At 45.1% G+C, this 19,573-nt stretch overlaps 1 protein-coding gene across 2 annotated transcripts in view; it reads left to right on the top strand.

Annotated features, from left to right (window-relative positions):
- Window positions 1–19,573, top strand: part of MAN2A1 (mannosidase alpha class 2A member 1) — a 316,852-nt gene that overhangs the window by 249,917 nt on the left and 47,362 nt on the right. For both annotated transcript variants that reach the window (XM_075601938.1, XM_075601947.1), the window contains exons 17-18: window positions 14,444–14,577; window positions 15,828–15,969. In XM_075601938.1, the coding sequence (XP_075458053.1) occupies window positions 14,444–14,577; window positions 15,828–15,969 (276 nt within the window). The remainder of the gene's footprint in view (window positions 1–14,443; window positions 14,578–15,827; window positions 15,970–19,573) is intronic.

Genomic DNA, 19,573 nt, shown 5'->3' with positions numbered 1-19,573 from the left:
AAAGAAGTTGGGGGTACCTGAGCCGGATCCTGATGGATGATGGCATCGGATGCTGTTGGAGGCCTTCAAGGTACGTGAGCTTCCTGTTACCCCGGGAGTCGGAGGGCCACCGCTTCTAATGGTAAGTAAGATATTCTATGTTTGTAAATGTCTCTTTTTACAGGTCTAATTTTTGGGTGTGTTTTTTGATTTTTTGGGGGAGGCACATTGACTGATCTTTCGGGTACAGATTAATACATTATTATGCCAATATTTGGGGGGCATTTCTCGCTTGTTATTGATGTGGATGTGATTGTTTGTTTATGGTTAATGTATTAAAAGGTTTGCGATTTGTGTTCGCTTGTACTTAAAGTTATATTATGTTAGCTCATGTGTTTTATGGATACTTCAGAGATAGTTTTAATGTATTTATTTGTCTTTTAATGGTTACATTAATTAATGTAGGATTAATTCATTGTTTACATTGGTTAGTGTAACTATTCATTTTGAGTTGCTTCAGGGATTAATTGGTTTGATTGGGTAATGGTTTAATTCATTCATTGTTGATGTTGTAATTGCTTCTATTGATTGGATTAGCTGGCTACTGATTTTATTTAGTGAAGTGTGTTTTTTGGGAGTATAGTTAGGTTTTATTACTGTGTGTCTTGTGTATTACTGTATTTTTTATTAGGGTGCTCATTGAGTGCTACAGAGGCTTATCATGCCCATATTATTATTATATGGGTATGATGTACCACTATACTACTCAATGGGTATAGGGTGGGTATAGTCAGTCTGGGGTGGGTGCTTAGGCCTCACGGGTGAGTGAAGGGGGTATTAGCCCTAAGGATGGGTGTTTAGACCTTGCGGGGGGGGGGTAGCGGTTGGGTTAACCCCTTTATTACCTTAGCGGTATTAACCGCTAAGGTGATGAAGGGGTTAACTCCCCCCGCAACCCCCCCGCAATGCCTAAACAGCCACTAAGGGCCAAATTCCCCCTTCACCCACCCCCGATAGCCACAGTATTGCATTGTACTGTATGTTTATTACAGTAAGCCTGGCACGGGTGTTTAACCCCTTCATTGCCTTAGCGGTTAGCCGCTAAGGAAATGAAGTTGCTGTACATTCATGTTTCCTGCCTCGGATGCATGCCGGGGGGGTCCGGAGCTGCTATTAATGGCTATCAGCTCCGTAGACCCCCGGCATCAATCCGAGGCAGGAAAAGGGCCTGATTTCTTCTAAGTCCCGACCCATCGCAGCTCAGCGAGGCCATCTCCCCACCAATTGTCCAACAATTTTGTGGGGAATTGGATTTGGGGAGAAAATCGTTTTTTAGGCCTGTGATGGGCTGCGATGGGCCGCGACACCCGACTCGCGGGTCTCTGAATAGCGGGAGTTTATCAACCCTCCGAAAATGGTCGATAAGGGCCTGATCGCTGCTCAGTCAGCGAATTTCGGACGGAGATAAAATTTTGCGTTGATACAGGCCGTTATCGAGCACTTATTGAGGCTATCTGAATACCAGTAGCCATTTTGGTCGATAAGTGCTCGATAAGGGCCTTATCGAGGCTTTCTGAATAAGGCCCATAGAGAGAATGGCAGCACACACTGAAGAAAAGCCTCAGCAGAGGCAAGTGTGGTGCACGGTAAAGGGTAAATAGTGATAGGCGGTGAGGACCCCTAGATATCCAATATACCGGCACAGCACTAGAGATTATCACATAGAAGTGGTTTATTGGGTCCAAAATGCACACATATGCCTGACGTTCTTCAGAAGAACGAAACGTTGGATATATGTATGCCTTTTGGGCCCAATAAACCACTTTTATGTGATAATATCTCGTGTGTGATATATTGGATCTCTAGGGATCCTCACAGATTATTTTTATTGAGGAAAATATATACATAAAACACACAAAATATACGTTACCAGCACAGTATATTGCAAACAATTACATTATTATCCAAATATTCATATGGTTACTTTTGAAATATACAAAGTAATTGCTGTGTGCCATTTTAAAGTTGGTAAACTATCTTTTATTCTTCCTCTATTTTCTATTTTAAAATTTTTAAACAGATAAACTTTTACATTTTTACTATACAGTTAACAAAACATGAGGGGTGAAAGGAATAAAAGGGAACGAATACAACAAAAGACAAAAATACCCAATGCTACATCCGATGTGACAAAATACATAGTTAAATACTTCAATGTTAGTATTCTCATGAGTATGGGTCATTTCGTTAAAACCCTTTGGCCAAAGCGTTATAAGTCTGCAGCCACTTCACGGCATGACCAGTATGTATTTTCATTTACCTCTGCTGGAGGGAGAATGGCCTCAGTGGACCTGTCCTGCACAGGAACATGAAAAAACCTGTTACTTAAAAAGTGGCTATGGGGTGAGCTTAAACCCTGGGAGGAGGGGCCACTAACCTCCAATAAACTGATACCAGTTTAAAATTAAAATGAATAAACACACAATCCCAGCAAGCTCTAACCCCAGAACCCACCACATCATATATAAAGGAGTTCTTACCTGCTACCGAGCCGCAGATGTGGGGACGTAACCATAGTCGCACGTGTTTGTACTGCTACACGGACGCATGCCTACTCGCTCCTTCCCCAACCAACTTTGACGATGGAAGAGGAGAAAGGCACTCACTTTGTTCTCCCCGGAGGGTTGCTACAACTACACCACAATGGGGAGGACTCGCTCAGGTTGGTCTGCCTGTTGTGTGAGCGGGTAGGACCTGCACTGGGATCCGCTTCCTGGTGCTCAGTATGTACTGCACCGTATCTCCACTTCCAGGGCCCTGGAGCGGAGACATTCAAGACCCTACCGAACACCGGGGGATTTCCTGATATCACTAGGTTCCTCCAACGACTAGTGGAGATGGTTGGACAGCCATCCGAGGCCCCTCATGCTGATTTCTGGATCATGCTTCAGCACCTCTTTGGTCCTGACATCCAATGTGAAAACCATAGGCCTCCAAGTATGGACTCTGGGGCGGGTGCACTGGGAACTGAGGTCAGCAGAGGGATGTTGCAGCTCTGCTCACAGGGCAAAGCCATCTGCGAGGCCAGAGGTCGAGCCATGGCCTATGTGGCTACTACCTACGGTGAGCACACCGACAGGGCGATCAGTGCGGAGAAATCTCTGCTAGCGGTATCGGCTGATACTGCTGTCCTTACGGTTGCTGTACCCGCCCCTGCTTCTTTGGTGAGTGCATCTTCAAAGGACCTTTTCTTGCAGCACTGATGGGCATAGAAGCAGGGGTATGACCAACAACGCCGCTCTGCTGAAATCCGGGCCATGGGAGGTCTTACTAGGCTTTCGGCTACAGTTGTTTCCGCTCCTAGGCGTGGAAAGCTGCAGGTCATGATGCGGACGACCTCTCCAGTTGCCACCCCGATTGGGGTACGAAGCCCTAACTCCCCAGCGAAACTTTACTTTGGAGTGTGGGACTCACTCCGTTCGGCCCCTATGCCTTGTTCTGGCCAGTCCCGAACTTAGTCCCAAGGGAGAAGACAGTGACCACAGTGACAAGCCCTTGTCCCCTCGCCCTATTACTCCCATAATGACCCTGGCTATTCATACTGTGACAACTACCTCGTGTGACAGATAGTGTTCGAAGGGACCGAATCTCTACCATGGTGGGATCCACTATTTAGGGTGTATGTACATATTTAAAACGGACCAGGTGCGAACTGGAAGTGGAGTCACAAATTTATCATTGGTGGGAGGAAGGTCACTTTTCTACCGAGCAGGAGGCGGAGGGCCTTTTCGCTAAACCAGAGAGAGGGAACTCAGCTAGTGAGCCTCTGTGGGTAGGAACCTGGTACGCAAGCCTGACCCTGGTCACTATTACTTATGGTCTTACAGTACTGTATACTATGTTGAAATGTTTACTGCATTTTATTTTTCATTGTATAACTATGTGGTGGATGTTATGCACTCATGCAGGTTAGTGAGGGCTTTTCAAATCCCGAGTGAGGATGTAGTCAAGTCCCCTTGGACTACTGATTCTTTGTCCCGTCTAACACTGTAAGTCTCCGTAAAGAGTGGGCAGTGTTGGGAGTATTTCCTGCCTGGTCTGTTACAGGCATACCCCGCTTTAACATGCGCAATGGGACCGGAGCATGTATGTAAAGTGAAAATGTACTTAAAGTGAAGCACTACATTTTTTCCACTTTACGATGCATGTACTGTACTGCAGACATCATATATATGCATAACTGATGTAAATAATGCATTTGTAACCAAAATAAATACAGTAGGCTTTATAGAAAGAAAATCTTTAATGTCAGCTGATTTTTTTCTTACTAGTGCCCCCACAAAATACATACCAAAAAAAACCATCCCTCTAAATACATGTAACCCCACCCCGCCAATACATATTAAAAATGCCCCCGCCAATACATATTAAAAATGCCCCCGCCAATACATTTTTAAAAGACCCCCCCGCTATAAATATTTTAAAAAATCGGGCCGCACGGGTAAAATCATATCTCCTCCAGCACCCCTCATATCACCCTCCCCTGCATCTCCCTCATATCACCCTCCCCTGCATCTCCCTCATATCACCCTCCCCTGCATCTCCCTCGTATCACCCTCCCCTGCATCTCCCTCATATCACCTCCCCCTGCATCTCCCTCATATCACCCCCCCTGCATCGCCCTCATATCACCCCCCCCTGCATCTCCCTCATATCACCTCCTCCTGCATCTCCCTCATATCACCACCCCTGCATCTCCCTCATATCACCTCCCCCTGCATCTCCCTCATATCAACCCCCCTGCATCTCCCTCATATCACCTCCCCCTGCATCTCCCTCATATCACATCTCCCTCATATCACCCCCCTGCATCTCCCTCATATCACCACCCTCATATCACCCCCCCCTGCATCTCCCTCATATCACCCCCCCTGCATCTCCCTCATATCACTTCCCACCTGCATGTCCCTCACATCACCCCCCACCTGCATGTACCTCACATCACCCCCCACCTGCATGTCTCACATCACCCCCCACCTGCATGTCCCTTACATCACCCCCCACCTGCATGTCCCTCACACATCACCCACACCTGCATGTCTCACATCACCCCCCCACCTGCATGTCCCTTACATCACCCCCCCACCTGCATGTCCCTCACATCACCCCCCCCACCTGCATGTCTCACATAACCCCCCCACCTGCATGTCCCTCACATCACCCCCCCACCTGCATGTCCCTCACATCACCCCCCCCACCTGCATGTCACTCACATCACCCCCCACCTGCATGTCACTCACATCACCCCCCACCTGCATGTCACTCACATCACCCCCCACCTGCATGTCCCTCACATCACCCCCCCATGTCCCTCATATCACCCACCCCCATGTCCTTCACATCACCCCCCCATGTCCCTCACATCACCCCCCCATGTCCCTCACATCACACCCCCCCCCCCCCCATGTCCCTCACATCACACCACCCCCTGCATCTCCCTCCTCCCTTTCTTCCCTACCTCAAGCAGCGTGCAGGTTGCGGGCGGCAGAAGCATGGCAGTCAGAGGCGGCACACGCACGCTGTGATCGGAAGAACCGGGGGGGGGTGGGGGGGGAGTAATCGGAAGAACCAGGGGGGAGAGTGATCGGAAGAACCGGGGGGGGGGGGGTGAACGGAATAGCCAGGGAGAGGGTAAGGTGATCGGAAGAGCCGGGGAGAGAGGGGGGGGTGATCGGAATAGCAAGGGAGAGGGTAAGGTGACCGGAAGAGCCAGGGAAAGAGGGGAGGGGGCGGGGGGTGATCGGAATAGCCAGGGAGAGGGGACGGTGATCAGAAGAGCCCGGGAGAGGGAGGGGGGTGATCGGAAGAGCCGGGGAACGGAAGAGCTGGGGGAGCCGGGGAATGGAAGAGCTGGGGGAGCCAGGTGAAGTAAGAGCCGGGGAGAGGAAGAGAGGGCACACCGCCGCAGCGCGCACACGCCGCCCCCTGGTGTCCGTACTCGCGAAGCATGTGTACGTACACAGGGGGTAAGGTGCAATTTAAAAAAAATGTACGTACTTGCGAGTGTACGTAAAACGGGGTATGCCTGTATATTGTTTTGTGTGTGTTCTCACTAAAGTTCAGGAGTAGCCTGTTGTTGTAAGGGGGGTCTATTACAGTAGGTAGGCCGGCTTACTCCCAAGGAAGGAGGTTTTTTCCCCTCTATAGGTTAGAGTAATGGTTTAAGTGGGAGTTCTGGGCTGCCCTCCATGCTATGAGGACGCAGCAGAGTGCCTCTCCCAAGTAGGAGTAGCCTGAGGCCTTGCCCTATTATGGGCTAAGTTATATGGAGGGGTATTCAAGGCCTCAAGCCTTGTACTATATTCAGGGACTGTATCCTGTGTTATCTTGCTGTGTACCCAATAAACCCCAATTATAACAACTCTGGTGTACTGCTTGAAATATGACTATCCAAAGAAGTTCCCTGAGGTCCATCCTGGCCGCACCAGGATCCTCTTTTGCTGCAGTCGCTACCACTGACAATGAACCATCCGTATAGCGTGTCCTGATGTACTCCCTATACCATCGCAGCGATCTCCGGCCTCATGTTCCACCTCACGGGTATGCATCAGAATACACCGGTAGCAACACGATCTCACTTAGGCTTGTTCTATAGAAGGAGTGGGTGCGCATGCGCCTGTGCAAATGCGCGTGCACGTGACGCACACTTTTTGTGTGTACGGTCCGTGCTGCCGGGATCAACAGGTTTGCAGTGGTCTCTGTGTTTGTATATATGTGTGTGTACAGATTTGTGTTGTTCATTTATTATAATAATGTATTAGATGAATATCTGATGTGTACGTCATGTTAAAATAAAAATGGGATGCACTATCCTCTTATAGCTGGAGGCGTTGTTGTTTTTCCCCAGTTGTGTCTTTTTCTGGATCTTGTTAATAAACAAGTGATATATTTCATGTAGATTATTTCTGTTAACACAAATGCAAAGATTTCTATTAATCTAAATAATAGGAACTTTGCGTACATGCGGCCAAACCAAGGCACTTTCTCTGATCGCCAGGGTAACTTACTAATAATTAATGCATGACTATATATTACTAATAATTAAGACACTTCAATACATTTCTTGTGATATATATTTTCATGTATGTTAAAGGTAATGTCATTACATACTGTAAATTACTTCTGAAATTAAATTAACTGTGGCTATGGTGACTAGACAGTCATACAGTATTTACCTGAACACTAAGCCAAGTTTTCAGGGGCATTGATGATACTGAATGTAGGTACAGTATTAAAATGAAATAATTACAAAACAACAAACATAATACTCATGATCGTTTCAGTGCTGTGTTTTACAGCCTCTGCATGTTCATATCACATAAAGATAATGTATTTTATTGCTCAGGATCTCCTGCTTACACGGATTTCCTCACTATTACTGTACTTTGTATGGCATTAATCTCAGACATACAGCAGATTTTGAGTCCCTCAGAGTAGGACTTGTGTTTTTCCATATTTAACAACGGTATTCACTCTTATGTGATAATCTTATCATGGAGTAAATGATCCCACCAAATAAGCATGTATGTATTGATTTCTTCAAATAGAAATGTATTGCTTTACTGTACTTACCTATCTATAAAAGTGATGGGATGGTTTGCAAGAAAAATACACGTTTTCGCAAGCAAAGAAGGAGTATGTTCACATACACATTCAAACACATATACTGTACACATACATACATTGCAGAGTGAGCGGGTAGCGGCGCGAAACATAGTTTTCACAGTCTTCCCCCCCTATGGCCGGCTCCACGCTCACTGCCGTGCGCGCGCGGCCCTAGCATAGAATGGCTGGCTAACCACATCCAATTATAAGTGCCGCGTGCGCCCACTATATTATGGGCCTTAGGGTGGGGGAAAATGTGCTACAAGCACATTTTGGAAACCTTTTTTTATTTAGTGTCTCACATTCTTGAGGTTCTGGTTTTTATATGGGTTTGTAGTGTCTACTCTAATATTGGCAAAAATTGTATTGCAGATACAGCAAATGTTCTGGAAAAATTAAATGTACACGTTCAATGGCTTACCTCAACATCACTGTTTACTTTTAAACATCGTTACTTTAGTTCAAGCATGTCAAACTCAAATGCTAACAAGGGCCAAATAAACAAAGTTTAAGTCTAGGTGGGCCGCAAAAAAAAACAACTTACATTTTCATAGAAACGTAGGTTTATTTCGAAAAGTTGTGTGTGTGTGTGTGTGGTGAGTGTGTGTGTGTGTGTGTACCTCACTAACCGAACCAAAAAAAAAGCCAGACAGTGAATGACTTCTGAACACATTAACCAGTGTCAGGATGCCCCCTCTTAACAATTTCCAAAGCAGCAATCCCACCTGGGATCTTACCTGATCCGCAGTCCCTCAAGGTACTATACTGGAGGGGAGGTGTTCTCTACCTGTCTTCCGATGTCTCCCGTGGTGAAACTTGAGTCCAGATCTGGGAAGAAAGCAGAATAGGTTATTTCGGTGTAGGGTATAGTGCAGTTAAGATAAAACAGAGAGGGTGGGAGAGAGAGGGTGGGAAGAGAGACGGAGGGTGGGAGAGAGACAGAGGGTGGGAGAGAGACAGAGGGTGGGAGAGAGACAGAGGGTGGGAGAGACAGAGGGTGGGGGAGAGGGAGAGAGAGAGAGGGTGGGGGAGAGGGAGAGAGAGAGAGGGTGGGGGAGAGGGAGAGAGAGAGAGGGTGGGGGAGAGGGAGAGAGAGAGAGGGTGGGGGAGAGGGAGAGAGAGAGAGGGTGGGGGAGAGGGAGAGAGAGAGAGGGTGGGGGAGAGGGAGAGAGAGAGAGGGTGGGGGAGAGGGAGAGGGAGAGAGAGAGAGAGAGGGTGGGGGAGAGGGAGGGAGAGAGAGAGAGGGTGGGGGAGAGGGAGAGAGACGAGGGGGAGAGGGAGAGAGTGAGGGTGGGGGAGAGAGTGAGGGTGGGGGAGAGAGTGAGGGTGGGGGAGAGACAGAGGGTGGGACAGACAGAGGGTGGGAGAGACAGAGGGTGGGGAGAGACAGAGGGTGGGGGAGACAGAGGGTGGGAGAGAGAGAGGGTGGGAGAGAGAGAGGGTGGGGGAGAGAGAGAGGGTGGGGGAGAGGGAGAGAGAAAGAGAGAGAGAGGGTGGGGGAGAGGGAGAGAGAGAGAGAGGGTGGGGGAGAGGGAGAGAGAGAGAGAGAGGGTGGTGGAGAGAGAGAGAGAGAGGGTGGTGGAGAGAGAGAGAGAGAGAGAGAGAGAGAGAGAGGGTGGGAGAGAGGGTGAGAGAGAGGGTAGGGGAGAGGGTGGTGGAGAGAGAGAGAGGGTGGGGGAGAGAGAGAGAGGGTGGGGGAGAGAGAGGGAGGGTGGGGGAGAGGAGAGAGGGTGGGGGAGTGAGAGAGAGGGTGGGGGAGAGAGAGAGAGGGTGGGGGAGAGAGAGAGAGGGTGGTTGACTGACTCCCGGCCTGTTGGCGGCCCTGTCCTCATTCTCTCTCTACTTCCCCCCCATTTTCTCTCACCCTCTCCCATTGTCTCCCCCTATTCTCTCTCCCTTCCCCCCCCATTCTCTGTCTCCCCATCCATCTCCCTTCTCCCCCCCCCATTCGCTCAATCCCCTCTTCTCTCTCCCCCTCTCTCTCTCCCCCCCCCCCCACACACACTCTAACCGAATACATATTAAAATAATACCCCCACACTTCCCCAAATACATATAAAAAATACCCCACGCCCCCGAATACATTTAAAAAATAGCCCCACCTCCCCAATACATTAAAAAAATAGCCCCACCTCCCCAATACATTTAAAAAATACCCCACCTCCCCCCATCATCATGATCTCATCTCCCCAGACTGGCCCCCATGCCCCATCATCGTATTCCCCACCCCCCTGCCTCCCATCTTTATCTGCCCAGGCTGGCCTCCATGCCCCATCATCATTTCCCCCCCCCCCCCCCATGCCCCATCATCATATTCCCCCCCCCCATGCCCCATCATTATATTCCCTCCCCATGCCCCATCATCATATTTCCCCCCCCCCCATGCCCCATCATTATATTCCCCCCCCCCCCATGCCCCATCATTATATTCCCCCATGCCCCATCATTATATTCCCCCCCATGCCCCATCATCATATTTCCCCCCCCCCCATGCCCCATCATCATATTTCCCCCCCCCATGCCCCCATCATCATATTCCCCCCCCCATGCCCCATCATCATATTCCCCCCCCCCATGCCCCATCATCATATTTCCCCCCCCCCCATGCCCCATCATCATATTCCCCCCCCCCTCCCCATGCCCCATCATCATATTCCCCCCCCCCATGCCCCATCATCATATTTCCCCCCCCCCCCATCATCATATCCCCCCCCATGCCCCATGATCATATCCCCCCCATGCCCCATGATCATATCCCCCCCCATGCCCCATGATCATATCCCCCCCATGCCCCATGATCATATCCCCCCCATGCCCCATGATCATATTCCCCCCCCCCATGCCCCATGATCATATCCCCCCCCCATGCCCCATCATCATATTCCCCCCCCCCATGCCCCATCATCATATTCCCTCCCATGCCCCATCATCATATTCCCCCCCCCCATGCCCCATCATCATATTCCCCCCCATGCCCCATCATCATATTCCCCCCCCCCATGCCACTATCATCATATTCCCCCCCCCCCATGCCCCATCATCATATTTCCCCCCCCCATGCCCCATCATCATATTCCCCCCCATCATCATATTCCCCCCCCATGCCCCAATCATATTCCCCCCCCCCCCATGCCCCATCATCATATCCCCCCCCCCATGCCCCATCATCATATTCCCCCCTCCCATGCTCCATCATCATATTCCCCCCCCATCATCATATTCCCCCCCCCCCATGCCCCATGATCCATATCCCCCCCCCCCCATGCCCCATGATCATATCCCCCCCCCCATGCCCCATGATCATATCCACCCCCCCCATGCCCCATGATCATATCCCCCCCCCCATGCCCCATGATCATATCTCCCCCCCATGCCCCATGATCAGATCTCCCCCCCATGCCCCATGTTCATATCCCCCCCATGCCCCATGATCATATCCCCCCCCATGCCCCATGATCATATCTCCCCCCATGCCCCATGATCATATCTCCCCCCATGCCCCATGATCATATCTCCCCCCATGCCCCATGATCATATCCCCCCCATGCCCCATCATCCTCCCCCCCCATGCCCCATCATCCTCTCCCCCCCATGCCCCATCATCCTCTCCCCCCCCCCATGCCCCATCATCCTCTCCCCCCCCCCATGCCCCATCATCCTCTCTCCCCCCCCCAATGCCCCATCATCCTCTCTCCCCCCCATGCCCCATCATCCTCTCTCCCCCCCACCTTGTCCTTACCTTATTCCAGGCAGGAGGCAGTCTCACAGATGTCTTTTGCAGCTATCTCAGCTGTTGGCTCCGCCCCCCGCTGTCCTCCCACACACGGCATGTGTGCAGGATGACTGTGCCCGGCCACCGTCCGACTCCAGTCCCAGCAGGCCAGCTTTTCCTTCCCTGGAAAAGGTCTGTGAGTGGTATCTGGTTATGGAGCACACACACATCACAGACACACACACAGACACACACACACCATTCAAGGAGAATGCAGTCTCTCCGCCGGGGTTTTGACTCCGCCCCCGTGTCCTCCCACACACGGCACGAGTGCAGATTGACTGCACCCGGCCACCGTACGCCTCCAGCCCCTGCAGGACAGATTTTACTTCCCGCCCGTGCTGCTCGCTTTCCCTACACCCGCGTCGCTTTCTCCCACGGCCAAAACTTTTAACCGCCGCCCACGCGCTCGCCGACACACACGACCGCCGCGCTGGTTGTGAGCGGGCCGCAAAAATATCCGTTGCGGGCCTCATGCGGCCCGCGGGCCGCATGTTTGACATGCCTGCTTTAGTTGCATAGTAGGTGAGATTAAAAAAAGACATACGTCCATCAAGTTCAACCTATGCTAAATTTAGACGACAGATACTTTATCCTATATTTATACTTGCTGTATATTGATCCAGAAGTGAACTATCATCTAATGATCTCTCATAAGGGGAAAAATAAATTCCTGCTTCAAGAATTGGCAATCAGATTACTCCCTGATCAACATCCTTCCCATATTTACTTATTTTGTGTATCCCTGTATACCTTTCCTTTATAAATAGTGAATTTACATTGAATTTATGCATTTCCTTTCTTATTGCAGTACCTGCATTTAATGTTTTATTTAATGCTGTTTATAGTCCAGTAAATGCAATAAGTACTTCCAAATACAACTACGCTACATTGTTTTAATGTTTTTATGTGCACTAGTTGGTATGTGACCTCAATACTGTACACAATTAGTTGTTTCATTTTTTTCTGAGTCCAATATTTGTCTGAAATATGTTGTGATTTGTGTCTGTTTATAAACATCTACTGATCAGCTTTAGTTTCAGTAAACATTAACACCTTTTACTTTGGAACCAAAATACCCCAAACTACTATTGTACTTGAATTGAGAATACATTAAATAGGCAGTATGTCATTAGTAGAATATGTTCATTTTAAGTGGTGTGGTTCAAGGTTATGTACTGTGGCTACTGCTCTTCAATTTGTTTCTAAAATTACTTGGAGATGTCCTAAAGAAGTATATGATGACACTAGATTAAGTAAGGCTGTGAAATGATACCCGAGTACAATTTCTCTGCATAACGGCTTGGGTAAATTGGGATAGACAGCCGGTAAATGAGGTTTAATATAAATAATACAGACAGCTGTGTTTCTGTAGCAATAATAAGTGGACTACCTACGAGTTTAATAGGACACATTTAGGTCAGTCTTCAATGAAGTATTGTCGTTAGCAGGCTTGTCATACAGTAAGTACTCCGTTTATGAGCTATAAAAAAAACAAAACCTAGTCATGCATAACATTTTGCATCTTATCTAATAAAACTACCCCTTGAAAATAGTGTTGTTTTGGTCACCTTAATAAAAAATTACGTCATAAAAGAACTAGCAAAATGATATAGTAGGGGAAAACTTGTTTATGAGGAAAGACTGTTCAGCTAAGAATTGTTCACGCTGGGGAAAGAGCTCTCTGAGTTTGCATCTGATTATCTTTTAATTTTTAATCAGAAAGAATGGGAGTCCTTTTCCCTTGTGTTAGAAGTAAAATTACAATGGATAGCCACCTTATTGCTACAGCATCATAAGAGCTAGCAAAATTATATACATGGGGAAAATTTGTTTGAGGAAAGACTGCCCAGGTAACGATTGTTCACGCTAGGGAAAGAGCTTTGAGTTTGCATTTGATTAAAAATGAAAAGATAATCAAAAGATGGGAGTAATTTCCTCTTGTGTAAACAGCAAAATTACAATGGATATCCGCCATATTGCTACAGCTTTACTTTTAATCTAAGAATGCAATAAATACAGTATATGGACTTGAAATATATTTTTGAAAGTAATATCGATGATGTCTTAATAGTAAGTTGCTTAAAACTGTTCTTCATATCTAGTACAGATGCAGCTGCTGTTATTCGACCATTTACCTGTGTAAATTTTGCGTTATGCCGTGTGGTGGTCCTAGATGGTCCACTGCAGACATAATGGCCCATCGGATTAACACAGCAGGGGTCCCTCCTGTGTTAATCCTACCGGGGTCTGCCTGTCTGTAAGAGACACGCAATAAGAGAGAGGCTGAATCAGTCACTCTAACTGCGCACCTCTCACAGGCGATTGCGGGGGTTTATTAAAATTCTAACGTTACAGTAATGTGGCAGGGGGTCTACGGAGATGAACCGCATTGATTTCAGGTTCGGGGATCCCTTACTTCCCGAGTTACAGGCCCTGTTACTTCCAGGTGCTGGTATCTCTGTAGTTATAAAATCTGTATACCTACAGTAACATAATGGTAGCGTTTAAATGTCCGTCATAACACGGCCAATAGGAAGCCGTGATGTCATCTGGTGTGGCTTCCTATTGGTCTGTATGACTGGGACATTTAATCTGAGCAGAGATACTAGCACCCCCTACCAAGGTCAGGATCTCTAGAAGCAGCGGTTCCCGAAGCTGAAATTAACACAGTTCAGCTCCGGAGCCCGACTACTTCCATCCTATAATAATTAGATTGTTATTTGTTTAAATTAAACACGTATTGCAGCTTTAAAAATACCGAAGTGTGAGTTCATTTATAGTTGAAATTTTAGTTGATAGAGCTTTCAAAACCTCTCAGGGTGAGTTTGTCAAGTCTTCCTCTATTGTACCTCAGATAAAAAATAATTGCATGCTTTTTTGGACTTATTTGCTACTGCAGTATGCATACTTTAAAAAGATCTACTGTGTGTTTTACATTGTTGGGGATTTTGTATCTAAAAAGGATATCCTATATTATAATTGAAATACATTACCAACATAATATGTATTTTGTTTTGACAAAAGGCCTTGAAGGACAATCTCCAGAAATAGCAAACATTGTGGACATAAGAGGAGAATTCAATCGTGAGATTGTGATGAGGATAACTTCAGACATAAACAGCCAAAATAGGTTTTATACTGATCTAAATGGATACCAGGTAAAGTACTGTATATTTTACTTCTTGAAAGTGCTGCATTAAAGCAGCAATTCTAATCCGGGGTTAACTTGCAATGTTGCTATCCTACTCCCTGAGCATGTTGTGCACCTTAAAAAATACACTAGGAAAAGCTGTATGTATGTATGTGTGTAGGTACAGGCATACCCCGCATTAACGTACGCAATGTGACCGGAGCATGTATGTAAAGCGAAAATGTACTTAAAGTGAAGCACTACCTTTTCCCCACTTATCGATGCATGTACTGTACTTGAATCATCATACGTGCATAATTGATGTAAATAACGCATTTGTAACATGCTCTGTAGTCTCCCCACTTGCGCACGGCTTCGGTACAGGTATGAAACTGGTATTGCTGTTCAGGACGTGCTGACAGGCGCATGCTTGAGCTGCCGTTTGCCTATTGGGCGATATGTCCTTTCTCGTGAGTGTCCTTAAACCAGGGTATGCCTGTATACCTTTATTTATATAGCTCCATTAATTTGCATAGCACTTCACAGCAGTAATAGATGTGACATACAGTAAGAATAATATAAATAATAAATACAAATACAGTAACAGATAATGGGAATAAGCGCATCAGACATAAAAGTAACATTAGGAAAATGAGTGCTTTCCCTGAAGAGCTTACAGTCTAATTGGTAAGTAGGAAGAATGTACAGACACTGTCCCTGGATACTTCATATTTCAAACATGTGGTCATATTCTCAATGTTTAGTGCTTTCAGCACCTGGCCAGAGAAAACATTTTTACTTTTAAAAAGTTAATGGGTAACTGGTTGTATTTAAGTTAATAATCTATTAATACCATGTAGTGTGTGTTTCCCGTCCTCCTTCTGGGAACAATGATTAATTAGGTTATGTTACTGTTCGGAAATGCTTACAAACTGTTAACTAATTGTTTCTCATGGGAACAGCCAAATGTACTATTTCATTAAGGATAGGAAAATCTCTAGCATGCTAATTATGTAAGATGCCAGTTTTGAGGTGACCGTGTTTTTGTGACCTAATTAAGCATTGCAAAAGAATGGTATACTGTATATTTTGAAAATATTTAGGTGCTTCTATAGAAGAAAACAAAGCTCCAGTAATGTATTTGGTGCAAAAAGGTGCGCAAGTATTAAAATTGTTTAAAAATATGTAATTTGGTTCTGATATGAACTTTAGTTAAAATAAATAGAATCACAACTGCCTACCCGGTATTTTTATTCTCACCATACAAATTTTTCACAGATTCAGCCACGACAAACTATGGCTAAATTACCTGTTCAAGCTAATGTATACCCAATGACAACAATGGTCTATATTCAAGATAATGCTAGTCGATTAACATTGCATTCTGCGCAGTCTCTAGGAGTCGCCAGTTTAAAAAGTGGTAAGTACCCTAGCCGTTACATATATATATATATATATATATATATATATATATATATATATATATATATATATATATTGCATACATTCATTTAATTCTGAAGAAACCTATGTAAGATACAATACTTTTATTGTATGCAAATATTTTTTGCGTGACCTATAAAAGAGATCTGCATTGTCTGTAAAACTCAGACACCATAAATTAACTATTTTTTAGCCCTATGTGCGAGCCAGAAATATTACTGCATGGTGTGGCTATAACCAACTTTATGAGAATGTTATGGACAGTATACAATTAAAGCTACAATACTTCAAAAGGGAGGAGAACATGGTATCAACACCAGTAAGTATCTGAGGGACCAAGTGGTCCCCGGAGATAACTACAGTGTGGTTTGAATTCCTTTTTTTTTTCTTTTAAAGCAACACAGAAACAAGCAGCCAGGATTGCTGCCTTCCCAATTTATAATTTTTTTTAAAAAATATATATATTTTAAAGTGCTACTTGGATTGCCTCTTTACGTTTATGTAAGTCTTTATTTATATAGCGCCATAAATTTACATGGCGTTTCATAGCAGTAATACATGTGAAAATCATTCCAAATAACAAATACAAATAACAGATCATGGGAAGAAGTGCTTTAGACATAAAAGTAACATTTTGGAAAATGAGTCGCTGCTCCGAAGAGCTTACAATCTAATTGGTAGGTAGAAAGAACGTACAGAAACAGAGTGTTTCCTGGTAAGTGCATCTGAAAGGGGCCAAGCTTTATGTATTGTGTATAGTATCAGCCGCGGAGCTACTCATATGCTTTGTTAAGCATGTATGTTTTAAGGTGGGTCTTAAATGTGGAAGAAAGGGTGCTTGTCGAATATTGAGGGGATGGGCATTCCAGAGGTGTGGGTCAGACGGTGAGAAAGGTTTAAGGCAGGAGAGGGCTTGAAATATTAGTTATATCTATGGCGCTCTGCACTGTGATGTGTAATACAATATATTAAAAATAGATTAAATAATAAATAATATAAAAAGTATACAACCAGTATCACGGATTTCGCCCTTCTGTATAGATGCTCCACACGAGGTGGGTAAACATGTAAGGGAAAAAGAATCAAGACATAGTATAATACTGTTAAACATACATACAAACATACAACATGAGACAAACGCTGAGAACAACAGGTGACAGATTACAAAAACATTTAATATGGTATATCATTAATAAGCATAAAAATAAAAATACATAAAAACATATATGTTTTTATGTATTTTTATGCTTATTAATGATATACCATATTAAATGTTTTTGTAATCTGTCACCTGTTGTTCTCAGCGTTTGTCTCATGTTGTATGTTTGTATGTATGTTTAACAGTATTATACTATGTCTTGATTCTTTTTCCCTTACATGTTTACCCACCTCGTGTGGAGCATCTATACAGAAGGGCGAAATCCGTGATACTGGTTGTATACTTTTTATATTATTTATTATTTAATCTATTTTTAATATATTGTATTACACATCACAGTGCAGAGCGCCATAGATATAACTAATATTCCTATCCGTTACCTGACTGGGGGTCAGGGTTATATCACAGGCTGCCTGCCCATTGTGGGATATAGCGCTACCTATTTGTGTTCCAGGAGAGGGCTTGAGATACAAAGGGGGTAGAGAGAAGACTTCCTTGAGTGGACGTTAAATGGTGTGTGTCTGTCTCCAGTATCTGACCAGTATCTGGTAAGCATAGGTAATTCTTAAACACACTAAAACTGTCTTCAGCGTAACCATATTGTTTTAAAAGTTTTTACTATATTTTCCCAATCTCTTTTGTGATGACAGTAAGGGCAGTTAAAATGTGGAATTCATTACCCATGGATACTGTGATGGCAGATACAATAGATTTCTGCAAAAAAAAAGGTTGGACATCTTTTTTGGAAGGAAAGGTATACAAGTATTGTGTATACCAAATAAGTTAACATGGGAGGGATGTTTATCCAGGGAGAAATTGAATTGCACTTATTTGGAATCAGGAAGAAATTTCTTTTTCCCCTTATGAAACATCATTGAATAATGTTTCACTAAGGTTTTCTGCATCATACTAACTGATTTTTTTTTTTTGTCAGAAGATGATGCCTATGTAGTCTTCACTGGCCTGCTCCCTCTTTCAGGCCTTACTCGAATATGCTGGAAGTCCTTGTACTGTAGTTTCTCTACTACCACATAAGGCTTTGGTTTCCTGCAATTTGCAATTTTGTATTTACCGGATATTCTCAGATTTCGGAAAAGGACTCTCTCCTGCACGTGTAGCTCTTGTCCGTGTACTTTTTTGTCATAACGGCTTTTATTGCCCCACTTATTCATATTAGCAGCAGTAGTGGCTAGCCTGTATGTTTCTTGCAACTTTTCCTTGAGCCTCTGTACATACTGCATGTACATAGTCTGGGATGTGCCATCTGCCACCACTCAAAACACAGGTCGATGAGTAATCGGGTTTGCCGTCCAAACATCAGGTAGTAGGGCGAACACCCTGTAGTGTCATTCCTGGTGCAGTTATACGCATGTACTAAATGGTACACATGCAGACTCCATTGTTCCTTCCTTTGAGTATTTAATGTACCCATCATATTCAGTGGGGTCCTGTTGAATCTCTCGGGTTGCAGATGTATGGCAAGGCGTTGTTTCAGATTTCTTTATTCCACAGATGCGCAATAATTCCTTGATGAGTCGACTTTCAAAATTCCACCCTTGATAGGAATGTATCCAACTGGCAATCCATAATGGACAATGTACTTGTCCCACAGAAGCTTGGCAACCTTAGTAGCTTGTTGATTCTTTGTAGCGAATGCTTGAGCACATCGGGTGAAATGGTCTGTGACTGCTAGGATATTACTAGTATTCTTGGTGTCTGGTTCTAAGGACAGGAAGTCCATGCAAACCAAGTCCAATGGTCCACTGCTGGTGATGTTTGTCAATAGTGCAGCCCTCATAGGCAAAGTCTTTCTGGGCACACGCCTTCCACAGTTCTTGCAACATTCTTCAACATCCTGAGCCATCTGGCGGCCAATAAAATCGATCTTTCACTAATTCCAATGTCTTGTCTGAATCTAGCCATCATCGTCATGGAGAGAATGTAGTCCCTCATATCTATATACTTGTAAGGAAGCACCAGTTGCTTAGTTACGGTGCGTTGTGACTTCTTGGCAATTCTGAACATCACTCCACTCTTAATCAGCAGATTAGCCCATTGCTTTACGAGGCGTTGACTTTCAGGGTGCCTTCCAATTACCATCTTGGCCTATTTCTGGTCCCTTAAGACTGACCACTTCTTTCAAACCAGGGTCTGTCCATTGAGCTTGTGATAGATTCTGCTGTTTAGTCAGGGTAATCCCTCAATTGTAAAACATACAGGACACCTGCAAGCTCATATTGAACCCCCAAAATAACCACAACTATATATATATATATATATATATATATATATATATATATATATATATATATATATACTGTAAGCATATAAGTGTTAGAGGAGTGCTACTGAGCATGGCAATATATATTTAAAACCAGAGACAGAACACGAAACACAGACAGAGCTCAGTGCACATCCAGTG

Source organism: Ascaphus truei, chromosome 1 (assembly GCF_040206685.1).
Source record: "Ascaphus truei isolate aAscTru1 chromosome 1, aAscTru1.hap1, whole genome shotgun sequence".
Lineage (NCBI taxonomy): Eukaryota > Metazoa > Chordata > Amphibia > Anura > Ascaphidae > Ascaphus > Ascaphus truei.
The sequence above is the reverse complement of the archived record's forward strand: the minus strand, read 5'-3'. Positions and strand labels throughout refer to the sequence as shown.